This window comes from Chelonia mydas, chromosome 2 (genome assembly GCF_015237465.2).
Source record: "Chelonia mydas isolate rCheMyd1 chromosome 2, rCheMyd1.pri.v2, whole genome shotgun sequence".
Lineage (NCBI taxonomy): Eukaryota > Metazoa > Chordata > Testudines > Cheloniidae > Chelonia > Chelonia mydas.
Window position 1 is genome coordinate 161,569,030 of NC_057850.1, and position 26,375 is coordinate 161,595,404.

The 26,375-nt window shown below is 41.9% G+C and overlaps 1 protein-coding gene across 5 annotated transcripts in view; it reads left to right on the forward strand.

Annotated features, from left to right (window-relative positions):
- Positions 1-21,820, forward strand: part of LOC102937805 (zona pellucida binding protein) — a 69,594-nt gene extending 47,774 nt beyond the window's left edge. For 3 of the 5 annotated variants that reach the window (XM_043540466.1, XM_037889961.2, XM_007061361.3), the window contains 2 exons: positions 6,417-6,594; positions 21,553-21,801. In XM_043540466.1, coding sequence (XP_043396401.1) covers positions 6,417-6,594; positions 21,553-21,644 — 270 coding nt within the window. In that variant the 3' untranslated portion in view covers positions 21,645-21,801. Of the gene's footprint in view, positions 1-6,416; positions 6,595-21,552 lie in introns of all 5 variants that reach the window. The other 2 variants (XM_037889959.2, XM_037889960.2) reach the window with 2 other exon arrangements.
- Positions 21,821-26,375: the final 4,555 nt, after the last annotated feature.

Genomic DNA, 26,375 nt, shown 5'->3' on the forward strand with positions numbered 1-26,375 from the left:
AGAATGAGTATAATAATTAAAAACGTTAACGTATGTGCAAATGGATGTACCAGTGAGCACTTACATGTGATTTATCACCTATTGTTTAATTTTTGGTTTGCCATGTGAAAAGGGTGAATTGCATTGTGCTTTATTTGGAGAACAGGCTTGAGCTGTTTGATATCAGGTGTTGAGATAATTACACAAAAGTAAGATATTGAGTGTGAATAGTAGTAAAACAATAAAAAGAGGTTTGTATGGTTATAAATCTAACCATAGTTTGCAACAAAGCATGTCTTTATGTTATTTGAAAGTAACCCTGATATTGGTGTGTGGTTTACCATGACTTTAAAAAGTAAAGTGCTACAGTAAAATAGAAAAAGTTAAATATTGCCTTACTTAATTAATGTATTATTTATAAGATGGAGAGGACATTTTTCAGAACTGTGGACTATTAAACTACATTTCAAAGACAAATATTTGACAAAGACAAAGAAGACAAATATTTTTTAGTTTTTTTGATTCCAGAACAGGTTTTATCAAACTAACCTTCAAAATTCAGTTATTTGAGATTTTCACTTAATCTGACAAAAGGAAAAATCAATTTGTGCATTTTTGTATCATTGACATAAACAGAAGAAAATCTTAATATATTAGAAATTTGGGTGTATCTATCCACTTTTTTCCCCAGAAGATTTTCTGGATGACTGGAGAACTGGTAGGATTAATATCAGAAAAAACAAGCAAATGAAACAAGCTCGAGATGGTTTAATCATCAGATTGTTCAAAAAACTCTTTGGACAACGAATCTGTGCCAATTTACACTGTCTGAGGATCCCTCCCCACCCCCAGACTTTTAACATCTGTTTGTCCAAAATGCCTGAGAAACACTTGGAGAAAAATATCTTTGTTAGAAATTCAAATCCTCTAGCTCTTCAAGTGAGTGCTGAAAGAACTCGTAGTCCATATCCAAGTTCTCAAATGAGTCCTTCAGCAAAACCAAGAAATGCTAGACTTGGCATTCCTGATAGTTCTTATGGTAAAAAAACAAAATTTTAGAAGAAGTCATTAGTTCATTTATGCATCACTAGAAAACAACAAAAAAAAGGTGAGGGGAGCACAACCCAATATTTATCTCCTTTTGTAAGACAACCCATAATGGTGCCTAGGGTAAAATTTTTCAAAGTGCCTGGAGCCCAGATCTCATTGACTTCATTAGGAGTTAGGTGTCCAAATTCCATTGAGGATCTAGACTGTTGGCACTTAGGCCCAGATCCACAAAGGTATGTAGGGGTTGCTCTGTTCAGCGTGGCAGTGTTAACCCCGAGGTGGCCTGTTGCTTACTGGAATCTAAAGCCCTTAGTTAGGTGCCCACAATGCATGGATACAGTTAGCTGTCTAGGGAAGGGATCCTCAGAAGCCAACAAGCTGAGCAGGTAGCTCTGTAAGTTGGCCATGACTGAAATGCTGAAGAAAGTGTGTGGCTTAGGCCCAGATCCTCAAGGATATTTAGATGTGTCATTCTCATTAATGTAGGCCTTCTGTACTTGGCTGATGGCCCAGAGATAGGTATCTCCCTCTTCTTGGGAGGCTCAGGTGTTAAACTCTTTCTAGAATTAGGCATCTGAACCAGGTCATCTGCTTAGGTGGCCCATGTCCTAGGTTTGTCCAAGTGGTTTTGGCTGCTTTCAGCGTTGTTAGAGAGAAAGAGAGACAGAAGCCAATAGCGTGGTGGTTAGGGCACTCAGCAGGGATGTGGGAGACCCAGTTTCAAATTCCTCCTCTTGTCTGATGCAGACCAGGGACTTGAACCAACATCCCAGGTAAGTAGGCTAACCACCAGAACATGTTTCAGAGGGGTAGCCGTGTTAGTCTGTATCAGCAAAAACAATAGGGAGTCCTTCCTGAAGCATCTATTCTCCACAGTGCTCCCTGGCTATGCCTTAGCAAGGCCTTCTGGTGGCATTGTGAGAATATTAGTTGCTCTATGCTCTGCAGGCCAGGATTCAACTCCCCAGGTCCTTACACTGTCAAGCAGTCTGAGTAAAGTACCACCACTTCAGCTGGTGTACCATGCAATGCTTTACTGACAAACTATCACAAGAGTAAATTCCAAGCTATCCTAGCATAGGCAGCATTGGGTACTGTAGATATGGCCTCCAGGGCAATGATGACAGCAGTTATGATGCATCACTCATTGTGGCTGTCCTCATCCAGGATACTTAAGAAGCAGCAGTCCATGGTTGAAGATCTACCTTCTGAGGGATGCTCTTTGTTCTACAAGACTGATGAGGCCATCAGAACCCTCAGGGACTCAAGTGCTATCTTCAGATCCTTAGTGGTCTACGCCCGGCCTTCAAACAACTGCAGTTCAGGCACACTGTGCTTCCACTGCATCAGAGACAGCCTCCTTGCTACTAATATAGGCCACCTGAGCACGCTAGAAGGAGGCAAAGGTTTTCAAGAAGGAAGTCCTTGGGTGCAACTACCACTCTGTTCCAGCACTCTCCTGCTTCCCCAAGGCAGAAAATTTGATTATGTGTCCAAGGACAGCGTATGTCTTGTTTCTGAGCCTCGGATATCTCCCCGCTTCCCTTCCTTGGCAACCATCAGGTTCATTTCCATCACACCTGGTCCAACATCATCTCAAATCTTGGGGTGTTGGATGTGGATAGAGATAGTCTATATGATACAGTTCCTTTCTTATCCTGCTACCCACCTCATCCTCCCCATCTGTATTCGGTGATCCCTCTCAATTGAGAGGCACAATCCCGCGTAGCTCTCAGTGCAATAGAAGAGGTGCTCCTCTGTCAAAGAGGGAGAGTGTTCTATTCAAGATACTTTCTCATTCCGAAGAAGAAAGGGGAACTCTGGCCAATACTGGACATCAGAGACCTGAATGTTTACATCAAGAAGTTCAGATTCAGGATGATATCTTTCACTTTGATCTCCCGTATCAGAAGGACTGATATGCTGCCCTTAACTTTCAGGATGCGTACTTTCACACTGCAATACCCCCAGCCCAGAAATGCTACCTGAGTTTCACTGTAAACAACAATCATTGCTGATGCTATTTTGCCATTTGGTTTTGCCATTTGGGCTTTCTGCATCATCAGGGATATTTATCAAGTGCTTGGTGGTAGTAGCTGCCTATCTCCGAAAAATAGGCATTAAGAAATTCCCCTGTCTAAATAACTGGTTGGTCAGAGGTGGAGAACCTAGGTGTGATGCAGAAAAAGCTGGCAGACAGCCTCAGCAGACACTTCGCTAGTGAACACAGGTGGAAACTACACAGTTTGGTGATGTGGAGCATTTTTCAACAGTGTTGTGTTGACCTTGTTGTGAAATCTCTGTGTCTGATGAGAACAAGAAATGCCTGGCCTGCTGCTCCTAATAGCCCAAGGCCAGAATTCCAAAGAAGATATATTTTTTTGTCCCAAACAGTAATGTACATTTCCACTCATCCAGTCTTACTGCAAGTCTTGAGAAAGATTAGGCAGCACAAAGTGACAGTAACCCTGGTAGCTCCTAAGTGGCTAAAACAGTTCTGGTTCACTGGCGTTCTCCAGATGACTGTGCACCATCTGCTTTCAAACGTCATCAGACCTCTTAACCCAGGACAAAACCATGTTCTACCACCCCAACCCAGCAGCTCTCCAGCTGGCAGATTGGTATTTGGGTGGACAGCAGACTTAGAGCAATTGTGTTCTGCTGCTCTATAGTCAGACCTTAGCAACAGCAGAAGAGACTCTACGGAGAAATGCTATACAGCAAAATGGAAGAAATTTTTCTATACAGTGCCAGCATTGACAGTTATCCCCAGAAGGTTCTGAGATTTCAGCTATATTTGCGTCTCTCTCCACCTTGAAAGTGTTGGGATTGTCGCTCAGCTTCTTACGAATGCAGTTGGCAGCACTTAGTGCTTTTCACCTACCGGTGGACAACTATACAATTTTTATCTCTCTGGTTACAGAGAGATTTTTGAAGGGCCTTGTCAGAATCTTTCCTTCGGTGCTGAAACCCGTGCTGATATGGGACTTCAATATAATCTTTGTGCCTGAATGAATCCTCCATATGAACCCTTGGCCTCATGTTCCTCCAGTCATCTGTCTGTGAAAGTTGCCGCCTTTGTTACAGTGACCTCAGCAAAGAGTAGGAAAACTGGAAGCCCTTATGGCCGACCCTCCATATACAGTCTTCCATAGTGTTAGTTTCCCAAAGGTTACATCTTAAGTTCATTTGGAAGGTGATCTTGGAATTAGTATCTGAAGAAGGCCATCCACTTACCTGCCTTTTACCTGAAACCATGTGCCACCAGAGAGGACATGAAGCTCCATTTTCTGGATGTTTGACGAGCCTTGGCTTTCTACCTATAGAGGACAAAACCCTTAAGATCCCCTTATCTATTTGTCTCCTTCATTGAATGTATGACAGGAGAAGCTATCTCCATTCAGAGTCATTCTGAGTTGCATCCTGCTTTGCTTCATACACCTGCCCAACAGGGTGTGAGAGCACACTCAGAGCCCAGTCAGTTTGTGTGTCTTCACTACAGGACATCCCTCTTCTAGAGATCTGAGGAGCAGCAGCAGCATGAGGCTCCATGCATGCCTTTGCAAAGCATTACACCTTGGTGCAGGCTTCAGCAGCAGACAGCTCCTTCAGCAGAGCATACATCAACCCTGCTTATCAGTGCAGGGTTTCTCACGCGCCTCTCCTCCGTGAGTACTGCTTGTGAGTCACCTTGAGTGGAGTAAACATAGGGACCATCCCAAGAAGAAGAAAGAATGTTACTTACGTTGTACGGTAACAGAAGTTCTTTGAAATGTGTGGTCCCTATGTATATTCCATCACCTTCCCTGCTTCCCCTCTGCTTCAGATAATTAGCTTAAGGTTATTCATGGTAGAGAAGAACAGGAGAGGCAGTCGGTCCACATTGCTGCTAATACTGTAAATTGGGAGCAAAAGGAGAAGGGCAGAGGCACAGACCAATAGACACTACTAATGAAAAATCTTCTAGTTTCAGGTGCGGGGAGTATATTCACGCCTCACCCAGGGATTACCCAGGGATAATACCTCTCAAAACTCCATCACAATGCACAGTCAACCTGTGGAACTCCTTCCCAGAGGATGTTGTGAAGGCCAAGACCATAACAGGGTTCAAAAAAGAACTAGATAAATTCATGGAAGATAGATCCATCAATGGCTATTAGCCAGGATGGGCAGGAATGGTGTCCCTAGCCTCTGTTTGCCAGAAACTGGGAATGAGCGATAGGGGATGGATCACTTGAAGACTACCTGTTCTGTTCATTCCCTCTGGGGCACCTGGCACTGGCCATTGTTGGAAGACAGGATACTGGGCTAGATGGACCTTTGGTCTGACCCAATAGGGCCGTTCTTATGTACTGTACAAACTAACCATTCTTTACTTATCTGTATGTCTTTCAAGATGTGTAGTCAGTATACATATTCCATGACCCATCCACCATCCCTACTTCAGAGTCTTCAGACAACAGGCTTTTGAGGTGGTGAAGGAACTGAGGTATACCTTTTTTTATCTTCACCTGAGCACACAAGGATGTGAATGGAGCATGTGTCACTCCAGCAGATAGTGCTGACTAGAAAGATCTCTGGTGCATATGCTCTAGATGTGTAACCACCTGCTGTGAAATACAAATACAGACTACACACCTTGAAGAACATCACTTACTGTTCAGTTAAGTAACCCCTCCTCCCGTCACTGAAGATGGGCTCACTTTGATGGCCATTGCTACTTGGAGCTTATGGACCATGGAGTTCCACCTGTTTTTCAGTGCTAAAATTGATGCATTAAGAGAAAAAAATAATTTGTTACCTAGAATTGGATTGCTGCGAAACCACTCCAGCAATGGGAATAATCTCCCATGTTATATTTTACGGTTACAGTAGCATAATTTTTTGTAGTTTGCTTTATTCTGGGGAGATGCTTGCATTGTCTGCGTCTTGAACAGATGACCTGTCATTGGTGAGAAGAGCATTTGAAGTGTGAGTCATCCTGTATGTCAGTAGTTGTGCAGATGGAAGACCCATGAGTCTATTTTGCTGATGCTGCATCATAGAAATCCCTATTATAATATAGGAAAAACTGTCACTCATTTTTAGAATGTTTTTGCTGGTACTCTTTAATTTTGCTGACTCATGACAGCTAATAGTGCCTGCCAAAGCTCTGACCACTTCCTGGAAATTAAAATTCACTGTTATAGTAGTCTGAATTTAAAATAGGATAGACTAGCCAGCCAGCTCTATCCCCCCCATCAGCAAAGATCAATAATGACAGTAATACATCTCCCAGATCCTGTACCCTAAGACCTCTCCCACCTTAAGTACACTAGAAAAAAAACAAAATAATTTTACTTATTTTTGAATGGAGGATTTAACAACATCTTTTTGTTTTACTTTAGGCAAAAAACCTTATAGAGAGATTTTTTAACCAACAAGTGGAAGTGCTGGGGAAACGTTCTGAACCCTTACCTGAAATATACTATATTGAAGGTACTCTGCAAATGGTATGGGTTAATCGCTGCTATCCAGGATATGGAATAAATACTCTGATACATCCAGATTGTCCTGATTGTTGTGGTATGTGATAAATTTACAAATCATACACATTAAATACATGTTAATTCAAGATAATTTTCACTTTGATTGAGCTCTGTACATTGTTTAACTTCAGAGTAGTCATTCATACCCACCTTATGGTATTATCCTGTCAGCTCTCTCTGAAGCTAATCAAGATTGATGTTTTCAAGGAACATCATGATACTGCAGAAAGCAGTCTTGATGAGTTAGGGTCTTATCCACAGTGCATTTAAGTCAATGGTATTTGGATCAGATCCTCAGATGACACTCTTCCTTGTGAGTTAAGGCTAAACATATAACCCTGCAAAGTGTTAAAGGGTCTCTGTGCTGTTCATGGTTCCATCTTTCAAGTGAGACCAAAACAAAGGCTGACTGCTCTTTGTTGTTACTAAAGGCCCCTATGACACTCTTTGTAACAGCAGAAGTATTAACACAGTGTCCTGATCATGTGACAAGTCTTGTAATTACATTTGGTTTACTTAAATTCCTTCTGTAGTTGCAATTGAAATTATGCCACATTTCCTGTTCTAAATAGTATGTAATGTGTAATACACTCTTACATAGTTGTTCAAGTTTCACCCCAAGAATGGTTGAAATTTAAGTTGTGGATGAAATGATCCAGGTGAATAGCTTTCATATCAGTAAGTTAACTTTGTATAGAACTTTTTGATCCATCAGAATGTAAGGTGTTGTACTAATGTAAGATCTTTATCAATAGTGCTGATCATTTATCTGAAGCTTCCTGGTAAAGTTAACGAATTTTGCAAAGAATATGTGCAAAGATCACTAGTAGAAAACCAGGAAAATTAATGCAAAATTTGAGGAAAATATTTACAGAGATTTTTTTAATCACAGGAGAAATTAGAAAACCAAAAATAAAAGTTGGAAAGATGAAAGGTTAGAAGCCTTCCTTGCCCTCCAGTTTTTCCCAGCATAGGGCGCATATATAACCCCCCTCCCCCCCAGATTTGTAGAATGACCAGGCAAAAGAGACTATTCTAGAATATACTAGAAGGGGAAACAAAGAATGGGCCAAATATTGCTCACTTTATTCATACAGGTTCTCTCACTGAAATCAGTGGGCTATCACACTTGAGTAAAGTGACCAAGGTTTGGATCATAATTTTAAAAAGTTACTTTGACTTTAAATTGTTCTTATATTGTTTTCCTTAATAGTGTTCAAATTATCCCAGTTAGACATTGCGGCTGAAATCTCAATAGTGTGGTGTAATGTAGAAATATACAGAAGAATAGAATAAAGCTGCACTTGCTCTTTTGGTGAAGGCAGTTTCCTGCATTGCTAGGGAATAGGGAAAGAGAACGCAGCCTTCCAGTTGTAATCCAATCTGGAGTCTTTGTTTTAAAAAAAGAAACAAAGATTATTCAAGAAAATAGAAAACATAATGAGAAGACCCTAAAACTGCAGGATCTGCAATATATTTGCATATGAGATTTTTCTATTTGCTCTGATTTATGAGAAGAAGCTTATACCATACAGGGGAATTTCCTCCATTTCTTCCAAAGGAATGTAGTGAAGCATTTGAAAGTTTTACTTATATCCATAACTATAGTTTTACATAATCATGAGGAAAACTACAATGAAAGCTCTGTGGGCTTCTTGGGAGTAAATCTCCAGGATATGGTACAGCTATCTCTTAGGAAGGTTTATAGTATATAGCGCTCCAGTTTTATCATGAATTCACTTCCTCTTCCCTTTTGCAGAGGCTAGCTCCCATAAACACAATAGTCCTAACAAGCCCTTGCACTCAGGGGCAGTGTAAGGGCTGGAAATCAGAATCATAGGACTGGAAACGACCTCGAGAGGTCATCTAGTCCAGTCCCCTGCACTCATGGCAGGACTAAGTATTATCTAGACTATTGCTGACAGATGTTTGTCTAACCTGCTCTGAAAAATCTCCAATGATGGAGATTCCACAACCTCCCTAGGCAGTTTATTCCTGTGCTTAACAACCCTGACAGGAAGTTTTTCCTAATGTCCCACCTAAACCTCCCTTGCTGCAATTTAAGCCCATTGCTTCTTGTCCTATCCTTAGAGGTTAAGAAGAACAGTTTTTCTCCCTTCTCCTTGTAACAACCTTTTATGTACTTGAAAACTGTTATCATGTCCCCTCTCAGTATTCTCTTTTCCAGACTAAACTAACCCATTTTTTTTTTTCAATCTTTCCTCATAGGTCATGTTTTCTAGACATTTATTCATTTTTGTCGCTCTTCCCTGGACTTTCTCCAATTTGTCCACATCTTTCCTGAAATACGATACCCAGAACTGGACACAATACTCCAGTTGAGGCCTAATGAATGCAGAGTAGAGCGGAAGAATTACTTCTTGTGTCTTTGCTTACAACACTTCTGCTAATACATCTCAGAATGATGTTCTCTTTTTTTGCAACAGTGTTACACTGTTGATTCATATTTAGCTTGTGATCCACTATGACCCCAGATCCCTTTCTGCAGTACTCCTTCGTATGCAGTCATTTTCCATTTTGTATGTGTGCAACTGATTTGTTCCTTCCTAAATGGAGTTGTAACGGGGTGGGTCTCACCACCACCGCACCTCCTGCTGGCCGTCCTGGGAATTAGCTCTAGGCCCTTCCAGTCCACCTTCAGCTAGTGGTGTCATGCCTGCTGTCACTGCTGTCTCCACTCTTTGGACCTGCATTGCTCCCCAGACCGCAGCGTCCTCTTCTGGGCATGGTGCTCTGGCTGTGCCCCCTCTCTGGTATCTCCCCCCTTCCAGGGGACTGGCAGTCCTTAGTCCCACCACTTGCCTCAGTGGCCAACTGCAGTCCAAGGTCCAGCCCTTTGCCTCAGGGGCAAACTGCATTCTGGATACGAGCCACTCTCCTCGTTGGCAAGTGAGGTCAGGGGGACCCAGGCCCACCTGCTACTCTGGATCCTGGCCCAGGGACCCTATAGCTGACTGTCACCTACTGTCCTCCTCCAACCTGCTGCCTATTTTCCCTTGGCCACTTCCCCCATAGCCCTGGCACCCTCTCAGCCCTTGTAGCAAGGCCCCAGCTTGGCAGTGGTCAGCCAGCAGCTCACCCTCACACTCTGTTGCTCCTGCCCAGCACTACTCTATCTATGGCACTTCTTCAGGCAGCCAGTCCTCCACCTTTGCTTTCCAGGGAGATACTGCCTACTGCTGTCCTAAGCAGCTCTTCATATATGGCCCTCTCCGGCCCTGATTGGCTGCTCCAGCAAGCCTTCCCCTATTGGTGGGCTCAATAAGCCCTTTCCTGATTTGTGGGTTCTACGCAGCCTCCCTGGTGCTGCTTTTAACCCCTTCTTCTCCCTGTGTGGGGAAGCCGCCCCACCACAGGAGTACTTTGCATTTGTCCTTACTGAATTTCATCCTATTTGCTTCAGACTATTTCTCCAGTTTGTCCAGATCATTTTGATTTTAATCCTATCCTCCAAAGCACTTGCAACCCCTCCCAGCTTGGTATCGTCCAAAGATGTTATAAGTGTACTCTCTATGCCATTATCTAAATCATTGATGAAGATATTGAACTTATCCCTTACAGGACCCCACTCGTTATGCCCTTCCAGTATGATTGTGAACCACTGATAACTACTCTCTGGGAATGGTTTTCCAACCAGTTTTGCACCCATCTTATGGTATCTCCATCTAGGTTGCATTTCCCTAGTTTGTTAATGTTGTTGTCAGCTCCTATGTGGTGCATGCTAAAAGATTATTATAATTTTGGTAATTAAAAACAGATTTTGTTCTTAGAAATATTTTAGTTATGTTCTGTTAGAGTTTTGAGGTAAAACTCAAGGGCTTGTCTACACACACATTTAGTTTGTGACATGCTGGGGTGTGAATCTACCTCATTCTAGCCTGCTGCTTTGAAACGGGAGTAGACTAAAGCACATTAATGAACTGTTAGTGTGCATCAACAGAGTCCATGTGAACAGTTAGTGTATGGCAGGCTAGTGTGGGGTAGTTCACACCCAAACTTGCCACAAACTAAATGTTTGTGTACATAAGCCCTAAGAATAACTAGTGCCTAGATTCACCAGAAGTTTTGGTTCCCACCAGCTCAACCAGATTCCCCAATGTTCTGTTTTCCAGTCTCTTTCCAAAGCTGAGCACCCTGCTCTGAATAGAAATATCTGTTCTACCTAACGCACATTTCTTCTTCCCTTAATATAGATCCAAGCAGTGTTTTTGTCTCAGCCCCAGATTTGAAGCCCTTTTCCTTCCCAGAACCAAGTCCTATTTGCTCTTCCTCACATCAAAATCTTCCTCTTTCCTCAGCCTTGGTGGACGGGAGAACAATACTAATTTTCAAACACTTCCTTTTAGCTGCCTTGTTCCTTATCCTTCCTGAAGCAGGCAGAACTAGCACATGATTACATACTGGTGCTAAGTAGTTGCTATATAGACCCGATTACCTCACATCAGTTGGGATCATAGAATTGACTGTATGATGTTAAATAAACATCAGAGAGAGGCTCATTCTCTCTGTCTCTGGGTTCCCTACAGGAATATGCCTTTCTCCTGAGCCAATTCCCTTTGCCTGCTGGTAACTTGTGATGCACCCCACTTGGGAAGGGCAGCATTCAGCCCTGAAGAAGGGGCAGAGTCCATCCTGCACCTCAACCCCTCTCTGCTGACTGCCTCCCATTCAGAGCTTCTGTATTTTGAGTGGGCTCCCAGTAATTCTGTGGCTGCTCCCTGTGACTGTCCCTGAACGCCCTTCTGGCAACACACTTGAATACAGAGATCTTCCTTTAGCCTGCCCCTTGGTAAAACTGATCTTTTCGTTTCCCAGGTCGCCAAACAATCTAAATATAGACATTACAAAAACATAGTTCTTCATGACATTGCCTCCACAGAGCCCCGCTGTAGGAACCACATGGCTGGCCATAAAACCTTTTTGATTAGTAGTTAGCATTAGGAGGTCCACACACATCTCCCTATAGCCCTACATTCTATGGACCAAGAGTATAATTGCTGTACTCCTTCTAACCATCCATCAGTTCCTCTCTGTTGCCAACTTGAGCACTCATGGAAACTATTTTAGGGCTGATATATGTGGAATTCTGTTCTCAACTTACTCCCTTGACATTTTGTCAACAGCAGACTCTGGTTTGAGAAGGACAATGCTTCAGTTGCTGTTGAACAAGCTTGCATTTTAAGGGATGTCATGGTTAGCTAGTCTCCTACAGTAGGGCTCTGTGGAGGCAGTGTCATGAAACTACAGAAGGTTGTTAACTTATTAGAGGTAATTTTTATACTCTGAATGTATTGCCATCTCAGAGCCACAGTCACCCTCTGTTAACATAACTTCAAGGCCCAGCTCCAAGTAAGATTTCTTGAGGTAGAGAGTAACTGAAGGGCGGTTAGAGGAGGCAAAGTATTTATGCCCTTGGAACTCGTAACTGCAGACTACTACTCAAAATTGTTTCTGAGGCCATGTGGGTAGGCACTCTTAATGGGTGGTGCTATAGAGGCAATACATTTGAAGATGAGTTACTAATGGTCAGTAAAGCCTTTCTACCTCATAAAGGGTGGATTGATTTAAATCAGTTGTACTCAACTGGAGGTCTTCCGGGGGTACATCAACTCATCTAGATATTTGCCTCATTTTATAATAGGCTATATAAAAAGCACTAGCAAAGTTGGTACAAACTAAAATTTCATACAATGACTTGGTCATACTGCTCTTTATACTATACACTGAAATGTAAGTATAGTATTTATATTCCAATTGATTTATTTTATAATTATATGGTAAAAATGAGAAAGCAAGCAGTTTTTCAGTAAAAGTATGCTGTGACAATTTTTTGTATTTTTATGTCTGATTTTGTAAGTAAGTAGTTTTTAAGTGAGGTGAAACTTGGGGGTACGCAAGACAACACAGATTCCTAAATGTGGTACAGTAGTCTGGAAAGGTTGAGAGCCACTAATTTAAATCATGATTTAAATCAACAAGCTAGAAAATTTGATTTAAATGATCAACTTTAATCTTGTTTTTCATTTACTTTTTTTTTCTCCTAAAGAAAAGCTCATTCTCATTGGTTGGTAACCATTAGAACTTGTTGACTTGTAACTAAATGCAGGAAAAGCTTTCTTATGTTGGGGGAATGGGGGGTGCCGGTAAGTCAACAATTCTGGTTAACTAAGAGGGAGGGAGTTTGGTTGCAGGAGGGGGCTCAGGGCTGGGGCATGGGAGAGGTTGCGGGGTGCCAGATCCAGGTTGTGCTCACCTCGGGAGGCTCCCCGCAAGCAGCAGCCTGTCCCTGCTGCTCCTAGGCGGAGGTGCAGCTAAGCGGCTCTGCGCGCTGCCTCTGTCCACAGGCGCTGCCCCCGCAGCTATGATTGGCTGAGGTTCCCACACTCTGCGCTCCGAACTCCTCATGGCCATTTCTCTGCCTAGGAGCAGCAGGGACATGTCACCGCTTCCAGGGAGCCAGGTAGGGAGCCTGCCAGCCCTGCGCCAACTGGATTATAAACCGGACTTTCAGTGAAGATCATAAATGCCGGTTTATAGAGCTTTGCTGAGTAACACAGCTTTTACTGTATAGGTCTTACTCTAAGTTTGGTACTGTTTGCTAACAAGGAGGATAAACTGTGTCTATGCTCATCTATTGAAGCAGTTTGTAGCTTAAGATTCTTTTATTCAGATTCTTGATTTTTACACTTTTTTAGAAAATGTGAATATTTCTTATTTAGTATAGGATTCATTTTTTACTCATGATTTGTGTTAAGCTGCATTTGGGTGCAAATAGTAATACAATTAAAATGCATAAAACAGCATTTTTTATTATTGAAAATTACCTTTAAATGTATTGGATACATAAGAAAAACATAAATTTATTAAAACAGGTTTTGCATTTAAAACCTGATGTATTAAACAAAGGAAGTATTCGCTGTAGTTAGTGAATTGAATTGGTCATCATGTCATTCAAGATTTTAGAACTAGTAGATCTCATCCTCCCATACACAGTTTTTAATTCAAGAAAGGAAGAGGAGAACAAGCTTTGCTGCTTTTTCAATTCCCTGTCAGTTTCTTAACTTTGAATGAACTAATCATTTAGCTCTGAATTTGTTGAATGAGCTGAAATAAAGAAAATAGTCTCTCTGCACCTGCAGAAGATGTCACTTCTGTCAGAAGCTAATTTAGTATTTTAACAAACTCTGGTTGTTCTTTGAGTGCTTGTACACATATGTTCCACTATTGGGGTATGTGTGCCTGGTGCATTCAAACCAGAGACTTTTAGTCATCAGTACTGTGTGGAGCCATGCATGCGCCCTGAGTATTATTGTCCAACTGTGGGAACAAAGAGCAGGGCTTCTCCAGCTGCCTCTCAGTTCCTTCTTCGATGGCACTTCCAGTGATGCCTCTTAGCTCACAATTTATTGCCTTGCTTATCAGCAGCTTTTTTGTAAATAGCTAGTGCTTAGCATGGTAGTAGATAGGTAGTTTAGTATTAGTTTTCAGTAAGAGCTTATTTTGTTCTCTTTCAAGAGGAGGCTATTTTCTTTCATTTGTCTCTTGTGGTGGTAATCCTTGTGACCCAGCCTCCTGCTGGGTGTGCTGGGAATTAGCTCTTGGTGGCTAGTGCACCTTCCTCTAGCGGTATCTCGCCATCATCACTTCTGCTCCACCTCTAAGAGCCGCGTCGCTCCCCGGACCGCGGTGTCCTCTTCTGGGCACGGCCCTCTGGCTGTGCCTCACTCCACTTTATCCCCCATTCCGGCGGAACTGGCTGTCTCTAGTCCATCCACTTGCTGCTGTGGCCTATTGCAGCCTTCGGTCTAGCCCCTCACCTCAAGGGGTAAACTGCATTCCGAATACCAGCCACCCCCTCTGTGGCAAGTGGGGGGGAAAAAGGAAAGGGGAGCCCGGGCCTGCCCGCTGCTCCAGGCCCCAACCCAGGGACCCTATAGCCGGCAGCCACGTTATGCTGCTCCAACTCCCGCTGCCTATTTCCCTGGGCCATTCCTGGTAGCCCTAGCACCTTCCTGGCCCTTTGTATCGGGGCCTCAGTCTGACAGTCCTCAGGCTGCAGCTCCCTATTGCTTCCCTCACCCTGCCGAGCACTGCTCTATCTAAGGTACTCCTCTAAGGCAGCACTCCAGGGCGAGACTGTCCCTGCTCTGTTGAACAGCCCTTCTTTTATGGCCTTCCCTGGCCCTGATTCGCTGCTCCAACAAGCCTTCTCCTGATTGGCTCTCTACAAGCTCTCCTCCCATTGGTTGGGTTTTGCGTAGCCTCCTTGCGGGCTGCTTTAACCCTCCATCTACCTACCGCTCCACCACACTCCTGTACAGATTAGTTGTGTTAGTACGTAAATCCTCAGATTTCAAAATTGCTTGACATGTGAGGCAGTAATGTCACTAAATGCCAGACACACTAGGCGTCTAATCTGTTAGTTCTAGTTGTGCTATATTGAGTTGATTTGGAAAAGAACCTGAAAGAGCTGGAGAGTCCTGACTTATGATGTACCTCATGAAGAGGTTGATGGCCTGAGCTCTGATCCTGGTATGCCCAGGGCTGATCATTCTGATTATGCCTCCTCCAGAAGCATTCCTGCAGCTACCTCATCTTCAGTTGCTGTTCTGTCACTGAAAGACTCTGCCTCTGACAGAAGGAGGAAGCCCCACAAAAATTCCGGAGAGAAGAGGCAGCAGTCCATTCCTGGACCTTCATCTAAAGCCCTTAAGACTTCTAGCTCTTCAGAGCATACGGGCAGCTCAAGACCGAAGAAAGGCTCCTCAAGAACCATTGGCTCTGAACATCATGCTTCAGCAAGAGGTGAAAACTTGCCTTATAAGCTGTCAGGTACCAATCTGGCTGATTAAAGGGGACAGGTGTCACTAACTCAGGTACTGTTTCCAGGGATTCAGTATACAGTGGTATCGATGACTCTGCTACCGAGGTGGTCAGTACCAATGAGGCCAGCCCCGACTATTCCATCTCTTCCTCCAGTACTGACAGCCCTGGTACCGATGCTGTGTCCAATTTCACTGTTGGCACAAATCGACTATTGTACTGATCCTATCAGTACTGTCTTCTCCTTGGGCCTGCATAGCAGCCAAAGATATATTGTGTTCACTGGTCCCAGACACTCTTCTGCTTGTGGCACAACAGGTTCCCACAGCAAACAGTGGTTTCAGTATCCACCTTCATACCAGTGAGACCGTCACATTTGAGGGCACCAGGCAAACCTGCTGGCATCATCATCCCATCCCAAGATCTGAATGACTGGTACACTGCTCTTGGGCTACAGAATGCCCACTTTCATGTGGTCAGCCAATTAAGCCACGGAAAATATAAAATTTCTAGTTGGAGTCTGCTACTACCAGTACACAGTGCTTCTTTTTTAAAAAAGGAGTACTTGTGGCACCTTAGAGACTAACAAATTTATTTGAGCATAAGCTTTCATGGGTTACAGTCCACTTCATCGGATGCATAGAATGGAACATATAGTAAGAAGCTTTTATTTTTATATATGTGTTCCATTCTATGCATCCGATGAAGTGGACTGTAACCCATGAAAGCTTATGCTCAAATAAATTATATACACACACACATACAGAGAACATGAAAAGGTAGAGTAAGAGGCTAATTAATTAAGATGAGCTGTTATCAGCAGGAGAAAAAAACTTTTGTAGTGATAATCAAGATGGCCCATTTAGACAGTTGACAAGAAAGTGTGAGGATACTTAACATGGGGAAATAGATTCAATATGTGTAATGACCCAGCCACTCCCAGTCTCTATTCAAACCCAAGTTAATGGTATCTAATTTGCATATTAATTCAAGCTCAGCAGTTTCTCGTTGGAGTCTGTTTTTGAAGCTTTTCTATTGCAAAATTGCCACCTTTAAGTCTGTTACTGAGTGGCCAGAGAGGTTGAAGTGTTCTCCTACCGGTTTTTGAATGTTATGATTCCTGATATCAGATTTGTGTCCATTTATTCTTTTGTGTAGAGACTGTCCAGTTTGGCCAATGTACATGGGAGAGGGGCATTGCTGGCATATGATGGCATATATCACATTGGTAGATGTGCAGGTGAATGAGCCCCTGATGGCGTGGCTAATGTGATTGGGTCCTATGATGGTGTAAGTTGAATAAATATGTGGACAGAGTTGGCATCGGGCTTTGTTGCAAGGATAGGTTCCTGGGTTAGTGTTTTCTTTTGGTTCCCGGAAGCTGGGAATGGGAGACGGGGATGGATCACTTGGTGATTACCTGTTCTGTTCATTCCCTCTGGTCACCTGGCATTGCCACTGTTGGAATACAGGATACTGGGCTAGATGGATCTTTGGTTGTTCTTATGTCAGTGCAGCCTCCCATAACCTTATCTTTATTCCTGGACGCAATTGCTGAGACCTGGTCAGGATCCTTGCAGTATCCACCTCACAGCAGGGATGCAGAGTGGCTAAATTTATCAGAAAGAAACTGTTTGCATAAAGTTCAAAATATCCTTATTAACAGGAGGAAGGACTCTACCAGAAAGACTTATCTGGCTAATTGGAAGAGATTTTCAGTATAGGCCTGGCATCATCAACTGTCTCCATCCAAAGCGCAGATACAAGAGGTGTTGGAATACCTACTGGAACTAAAGAATTTGGGCCTATCAGTGAGCTGCAAGGTCAACTTTCAGCAAGCGAACTCCACTATTCACCCTCCTATTCAGGGATGTTCTGTTTTCTTCATCCCTGTAGTAGGAAGACTTCTAAAAGGCCTAATAAGAGTTTGATCCATCAACAAGAGAACCAGTCCCTCTCTGGGACTTTAACTTAGTCCTCACAGGCCTTATGGGATTCCCCTTTGAACCGCTGGCATATTGCTGCCTTTCTCACTTATTAGCGAAGACAGCATTTCTAGTTGCAATAACATCACCAAAGAGAGTGAGAAAATTAAAGGCTCTAATGGCAGGACTTCCATATACTGTCTTCTATAAGTAGTCTTGGCAGAATTTGTTGGGGTTTTTTATATGTAATTGACAGATAATCTAGATGTTTACACTCCCCCCCCCCCAATTTGTATCTATTTAAATTTTCATGATTGAGGGAAATTCTGGGGCCGGGGACAATAACTATATAATAGTAGATTCAAAAAATTAAAGCATTGTAACCATTAACACACACGTTGGCAGTATCACATGTCAAAATATGTAAAGTAAATCTCCTTAAATCAAACTCTAAGTTCTCAAGCATCATTTTTCTTTTTCTGTCAATCTGTAAATTTCTGTCATTATCGATGGAAAGGGTTTTGCACTGGTTTGTGTGTACGGTGAAATGAACATTTACCAACAATTACTGATAAAAATCTAATCCTTCCAAGCCTGTCTATGAAGATAAGGTCTCATTAGAACCTCATCCAAAATTCCGGTTAAAGACGGTTTTGAAATTCCACTTAAATGTGGTTATATCACTAGTGATACTTTTTCTGAAACCACATACTAACAAGGACAAAAGCTGCACTCTCAAATGTCCATATGGTGCTCTCATTTTATAGAGAGCAAACAAGACTTTTTGTAGTTTAAACGGAAAGAATGATAGGTCAGGCCACTTCAGCCCAGAGGATTTCTAACTGGATCTCTTCCTGTATCTGTACTTATTATGAGTTGTTAAAATGTGACACCAAGTATTATTGTGCATTAAACTGGAGCCCAGGCTGCTGCTGTGGCCCTTCTGAGGAGCATTCTCCTCGTGGACATTTATAGAGTTGCTACATCCATACGTTCACTCAACTTTATGCCATAGTGAAAGCATCCAGAGCTGAGGCCAACTTTGAAACGACAGTTCTTCAGTTGCAGTTTAAATAGACCTCAGTGAGTTTCCATCTCCAAAAGAGAACTGCTTGGGAATCTCATTGGAATATAAACGTGTACAAGCACTTAAGAAGAATAAGATGAAACAATTATTTACTACATTAACTGTGCCTCTGAGATTTGTTGCAGGTATATATATTCCATGACCCACTCCCCATCCCTGTTACAATGGATTGGTTGGTCTCAAAAACGTTCCTGCAATGTTAGGCTACAGTTGTAGATGAAATACAGTACCAAAATTCATATCTTTTGTGGTCTCCTGATATATTCCTGGCAACTTGATTTCATCCCATGGCAGGGGTGGCAAACTTTTTGGCCCGAGGGCCACATCCAGGTATGGAAATTGTATGGCGGGCCATGAATGCTCACAAAATTGGGGGTTGCAGTGTGGGAGGGGGTGAGGGCTCTGGCTGGCGGTGTGGGCTCTGGGGTGGGGCCAGAAATGAGGAGTTCAGGGTGCGGGAGGAGACTCTGGGCTGGGGCAGGGGGTTGGGGCACGGGAAGGGGGTTAGGGGTGCAGGTTCTGGATGGCACTTACCTCAAGTAGCTCCCAGAAGCAGCAGCATATCCCCCTTCCGGCTCCTACGTGGCAGTGCGGCCTGGAGGTTCTGTGTGCTCAGAGCACTACGCCGCAGCTCCCGTTGGCCGCAGTTCCCAGCCAATGGGAGCTGCAGATGCAGCACTTGGGGTGGAGGCAGCATGCGGAGCCCCCTGGCTGCTCCTACATGTAGGAGCCGGAGGGGGGATATGCCGCTGCTTCTGGGAGCTGTGCAGAGTCACAGCACGCACCGATCAGGGCAAGCCCCCGACCCCGCTCCCCTGCTGGAGCGGGGCAAGCACTGGACCCTACTCCCCGGCGCGAGCTCAACGGCTGGATTAAAACATCTGAAGGGCCGGATGTGGCCCCCGGGCCGTAGTTTGCCCACCTCTGTCCCATGGGATAATATAATCAGAAACCCACACTTGATTTATAACTTAGTAGTCTTTGTCCTCATTCGTTATCTTTTATAGTTTGATTTCCTGTAGTAATTTGCTTTAATGGACTAGGTACAAATTTAGCTTGCCATTATAGTAATTTGAATTTCTCCAGCTCTCTCAAAAAAGTGAATTAAAAAAAAAGAAACTATAACTGAAGAATAATCATTTCAAAGTTCTAAATAAAATGTATTGCTCAAGCAAATATTGAAATAGTACTAAAAATTGGAGTAGAGCAGAAAATGCCAGCACATAGAATTCAAGAAGAAATTAACATGTCAAGTGCACTTAAAAGTTTGTGAGGTGTGAAATGGTATATTAAATAGGTACAAATGAAATACACGAGGTGAAGTATTTTGTGGAGATGTTTATACATGAAGGGTGAAGTTAGGCCAGTGGAAATTTATGCTCAATAAGGAAGACCGAGGCAAGTTTTGTTTACTGTAAGAAACTTTAGATCTTTTCCTGGCAGCCAGCTCAGCAAGCAGTTGGCTGTTTGCTTAAGATTTTTTCTCTTTTTCATGCCTTCCCCTAGATGGCAGACTGAGATTGAGCTGTTCACAAATAACTTTTTATATGATTGTTATCATATAACACGGAATTCTCTGGGAGAAGAAGTGGGGAGAGTGCAGTTTTGCTTCTGTTGTTGAGACACTCCGGGGAGAAGGAAGGCTATTTACCAGCCCAGCTGATGTGGAGACTGGGAAGTGCTGTTAGCTGCGTGTATATCTAGGGTTTCCTCCAGCAGAACCACAGAGATGTGCTGAAGGGTGGATACAGAGCTTCACGTACCACTTCCAGACGCACTTCCTCACTCTCCCCAGCAGTGGGAGAAAAATTGTGACTCTCCTGCAGAGAGATAGGGGCTCCTGAATCCTCCTACCAATCATCGTTACTGTGATGCTTCCCTTATGCTTATTAATGAAAATGTCTGAATCAAGGATGATGATTGTCTAATACACGTATAATGTTTGTATAGTGTCTAGCAAAATGGGACCCTGCTCTTGTTTGGGGCCTTTAGGCACTACCATAATCCAAATAGTTAATACAGTGATTTTTAGGGTTGGGATGAGGGGCCACTTGCAAGCCTCTCTTGCTAAATGGTGAATAAGCTCTGCCCATTTCTAATGGCATTTGAGAAGACCTCTAAAACTCCTTTGAGTCACCAGAAAGGAACAAGCAGAGTCAGGCAACCCCTGGTGGTTGCCGCAGGTCAGATGAACCTCGCTAAGGTTCTGTAAAAATGGGAATAGGCAGGGTGAAGCTCCACAAATCCTGTTTAATTAATAGGTGTCAGGTAGGATAAGACCTAGTGGCCACCTTTGGGCTACAAAGTGGGGAAGCAGGTGTGCTCCAGCTACAGGAGTAGGAGCTTCCCAGTTTCCAGTCGGGCTGAGCATTAACACCCTCACTGTCCCCCTTTTCCTCTAAAAATGCTATAATTGTCAAAGTATAGTGATGTTCAGGGGATCCAGGAGAACCACAGACAAACCAGTCACCTGGCTGTGATCCTTCTTGCTTCCTCCTGATGACTTATGTTGGGGGCTAACATATCCTATACAGGGTAGGGCTATAGTCAGTCCTTAGCTGAGTGTGTATTGATTTCACAGAATCGCATAGCATGAGTTAAGCAGTAGAAAAGTTATTCTGCTCACAACACCATCTTTGGCCCCACACATTGATGTCTGCTTGTTTGTTGTAGTCTCTGTGCACTTGCTACTTATTAATAGATTCTTAAACATCAGTTTTGTTTTAAATTTCCTTTTAAGTACATCTGTGTCCACTAGGTGGAGCTAAAGCAATTTAGTTCAAACATTACAGGATGTTGACCACATTAGAATCCGTTGGCAGCTGCTGCTCACTGGTTTTCAATAGTGAAAAAACTTACTTGGAGTAGAGTAATGGGGAATCAGAACGTCATACAAACTACTTTTGTGAAGAGAAGAATATTATATGTAACAAATGGACGGCATGTAAAAATAGATTTTTACATTTGTCCTTTTTTTAAAAATTCAAATATTAGAGTGTTAGAAAAATCTGATCTTGCCAATTAGTTGAATATTACATCCCAAGGAAAGGGTTTTAAACATTTCTAATCTAAGCAATATTTTAGAAATCATTCATTTAGTTTTTTTAAATTTCTTTTGTTCTGTTTTCTTTGTCTGTAGTTGTCTGCAGCCCAGGATCATATAATCCCCACGATGGAGTTCACTGTCTTCAGTGCAACCATACTTTGATATATGGAGCAGCAAAATGTTAGCAGAATGTCAGTAGGAATACATTGCTCTTCAGTAGCTCTGATGTATTTCATTTTTAATATAGTAATATCAATAAAATGATTTTAACAACTTGTACAGTTAATTTTGGTTCCATCAATTTGTTTTAAAAAGGAGTAATATCTAGTCATTTTAATAAAATATTAGGTCTTGTACCATTTTTGAGTATTTGATTTTTTTAAAACTACATTTAGTGTTTATGAAATATGCCAGATTGACTGCTATGACGACTAAAGCTCTCTAGTTACTCACAGAACAGACAGAGTACCGGCAGTGGGCATGTATACTTTCCTACAAGTTTCTTGCCAATGTGCTTCTGCTTTTTCTAGAAGGACCACCTCTAGGAGTGTACATGTAATTTAGTCTACCTGATCATCCAATCCTTTCATAGACTGTTAGAGGACTGTGAGGAGCCTAGGCTCCACAGCAGTTGCTCAGAGGAGGGGCACACTGGGACACAGATCCAAATGTGATATTCTACTAAATTGTGTTTCTTCCGCGAACAATTACCAGGTAATAAATTATTTCTTTCTGATAGCAGTGACTTCAGTTTCCATGGTAAGTAGGGCTTCAGTCATCCCACATTAAATTTCATAAGGATAAATTAGTGCTACAGGCCCATATGCAATTCCTCCCCCAAAATGGAACAATTTCAATTTAATCAATCAGTCATAATATTATCAGTATTTTCCCTGCAATCTTATGGCCGTGCCAGCAGGTCCCAAATTGAACATTAAAGCTCTCTTGGCTCTTATCTGGAGTAGGCTAAATCTTTAGATAAAAGATCTATTTATATCCTTAATGCCTTAATGCCTTCTCATTGTTATTCCTTAGTGGGCCTGATCCTTAAGGGCATGTTAAGGACAGTGACAGAAGCCAGCCTCAGATCATTAGCTAGTCGATTTCCATCCCACCATCAACCTCAACCTGGTCCAGTCCACACAAGAGATCCACTTCCTGGACACTACAGTGCTAATAAACGATGGTCACATAAACACCACCCTATACCGGAAACCTACTGACCTCTATTCCTACCTACATGCCTCCAGCTTTCACCCTGACCACACCACACGATCCATTGTCTACAGCCAAGCTCTGCGATACAACCGCATTTGCTCCAACCCCTCAGACAGAGACAAACACCTACAAGATCTCTATCAAGCATTCTTACAACTACAATACACACCTGCGGAAGTGAAGAAACAGATTGATAGAGCCAGAAGAGTTCCCAGAAGTCACCTACTACAGGACAGGCCTAACAAAGAAAATAACACAATGCCACTAGCCGTCACCTTCAGCCCCCAACTAAAACCCCTCCAATGCATTATTAAGGATCTGCAACCTATCCTGAAGGATGTCCCAACACTCTCACAAATCTTGGGAGACAGGCCAGTCCTTGCCTACAGACAGCGCCCCAACCTGAAGCAAATACTCACCAGCAACAACATACCACACAACAGAACCACTAACCCAGGAACCTATCCTTGCAACAAAGCCTGTTGCCAACTGTGCCCACATATCTATTCAGGAGACTCCATCACAGGGCCTAATAACATCAGCCACACTATCAGAGGCTCGTTCACCTGCACATCCACCAATGTGATATATGCATCATGTGCCAGCAATGCCCCTCTGCCATGTACATTGGTCAAACTGGACAGTCTCTATGTAAAAGAATAAATGGACACAAATCAGATGTCAAGAATTATAACATTCATAAACCAGTCGGAGAACACTTCAATCTCTCTGGTCACGTGATTACAGACGTGAAAGTTGCGATATTACAACAGAAAAACTTCAAAACCAGACTCCAGCGAGAGACTGCTGAATTGGAATTCGTTTGCAAATTGGTTACAATTAACTTAGGCTTGAATAGAGACTGGGAGTGGCTAAGTCATTATGCAAGGTAACCTATTTCCCCTTGTTTTTTCCTCCCCCCCCCCCCCCAACCCCCCAGACGTTCTTGTTAAACCCTGGATTTGTGCTGGAAATGGCCCACCTTGATTATCATACACATTGTAAGGAGAGTGATCACTTTAGATAAGCTATTACCAGCAGGAGAGTGGGGTGGGGGGAGAGACCACCTTTTGTAGTGGTAAACACCCATTTTTTCATGGTTTGTGTGTATAAAAAGATCTTTTGTGCTTTCCACAGTATGCATCCGATGAAGTGAGCTGTAGCTCACGAAAGCTTATGCTCAAATAAATTGGTTAGTCTCTAAGGTGCCACAAGTCCTCCTTTTCTTTTTGTGAATACAGACTAACACAGCTGTTACTCTGAAACTAGTCAGGAGATTTGCAGAGCAGCCCCTGTGGAATTCTCAATATAGTTTTAACAAAACACTAGCATTAGTGGAAACAAATTCATGTTGAAAAGTCTAATTTGTGCTGCAAAATCAGTATCAGTATTGAAAATAGTCTAACTCAGTAGTTCTCAATCAGGGGTATATATACATCTGGGGGTACTCAGAGGACTTCCGGGGGTACATCAAATCATCTAGATATTTGCCTAGTTTTACAACCAACTACATAGAAAGCACTAGCGAAGTCAGTACAAATTAAAATTTCATACGACTTGTTTATACTGCTCTATATACTGTACACTGAAATGTAAGTACACTATTGATTTGATTTTCTTATAATTTATATGATAAAAATGAGAAACTACAATTTTTCAGTAATAGTGCTGTGACACTTTTTTGTATTTTTATGTCTGATTTTGTAAGCAAGTGGTTTTTAAGTGAAGTGAAACTTGGGGGTACGCAAGACAAATCAGGCCTCTGAAAGGAGTACAGTTAGTCTAGAAAGGTTGAGAATCACTGGTCTGACTCATTTGACCCTTGATTTTTTTTTTTTCCTTTTGGATCAGTAGGTGACTTGAAGTGGGGGTGGAGTATTTCATTTGTTTTTTTAAAGTATTTCATGTTTTCCTTATTGTAGACACTTCCTTGGAGTTTATATCCTCAAAGTGGGGAAGAATTACTTTTGAAGGAAACAACTAATTCTGATCTCAGGAAATTCCGTTTGTAAGTAATCTCAGCTCACCTAGTATATTCCCTGCATGGCAAAATAAAAGAGCTGATAGCAGGGGCAGTTTCTAGCTATTTTGACACATTTCTAGGTAAACAGTTTAATACAATAGCTCTTCAAGTTTGGGATTTTCAAGTCGTAGCCTTATACACATAGACCATGTTTAAACGTTTGGATCTGTTACACTTATTACATTCTGAGAAGGAGAATTAAATACATGTGCTTCAGCATACTTAATGTTACTTCTTAAACGTAAGGGAAATTAATTAAAGAAATTATATTGCAAGCACCTATTTGTATATTTTTATACATAAAGGTCTAAGACTTCATAAAGGTTCTGATTTGATGTGAATTGTGCCAAAAAATTAAAACATTTGAAAAACCATAGTGGTTGCTTTTTCAGTTTTAATGAACTAGTTTCTCTGTAGTGCATATTTATGTATGTATATCCAGGGCCTCTAATTAATCAAAAATAAATGCAAAAACATAATTAAGATTAACAGAATGACTTTTTATTGCTGAAACAGTTGTATAAACAGCATATCTAATATTTAGCAGAATATATAAAATAGCTATTTTTATCAAACGCCATTTTAAAACAAGTAGCTGGGAAAAAGCAGTGTTTGGGGGGGGAAAAAGCTTTAGCAGTAAATTATGAAATAATCTATGTTCAACTGGAATCTACAAAATGACCAAATCCTAGTTGTTCCGCATTTTCATTGGTAAACAGGGATAAACAGAATGCAAACTGTAAGTGTGGTTACACTGATTTGAAGCACTGTACATAAAATGTCATCTCCATAATTAGCCAATCACAATAACACTAAATTACTTAGCATTAGTTTGACTTATCAATGGTTAATAAAGCATAGGAAACGGTGAGTCTTGTGCTGGTAACATGCCAAGTAATGTAAGCAGATGGAGCTTTGTACAGTACCTACTGCAAATAAATGCCAGGATTACCCTCTGGAATTAATTATTAGTTTTTAAGGCAGTAGAAATATAAATTAAGATGCACTTTTTACTTTTTTTATAAATAGAGAAGTACATTTATCAATCTGATGCACCTTTTAAAAAAAACTGTAGTTGGCACACAATTCCATCCCCTAAAGGCATTTATGAAATATCAACCATACTTCTTGGGATAGAATTGAATTGATAAGGGTTATGCTGCAATAGTTCTTTTTATTTTGATGTGTCATATCCTATAAGGGTCTTGCCTTGAGTCTCTATGCACACATTGTAGCATAGTGTGGAAAATGGTTGTTTTTTCTGCTCCTCATAATGAGTGAAATTCATTCCATGAATCAGGCCAACTCAATGCCTATATACCACTTAAATCCTACTTGAGACTTATTTGGAGGGATTAAATAGTACCACTAGTACATAGGCCTTGTGCTGTTTTACTACATAGAGGGAATTTCACCTTCTATGAACGTGCATTCCTCACAATATTACTTATACCCATTCTCATATCTGATAATTCATTAATCACAATTAAATACAGTTATGATATATAGTCTATGAGACAAATGTTGATCTCAGTTACATTGGTGTTAATCTGGAAATTAATTTACATTGGTGTAACCAAGATCAGAATTTGTGAATATATTTACACGTGCTGTCAGCAAATGTTTGTGTACATTCTGTATATAGATATGCCATTGATATTTTTCATGCTTCCCA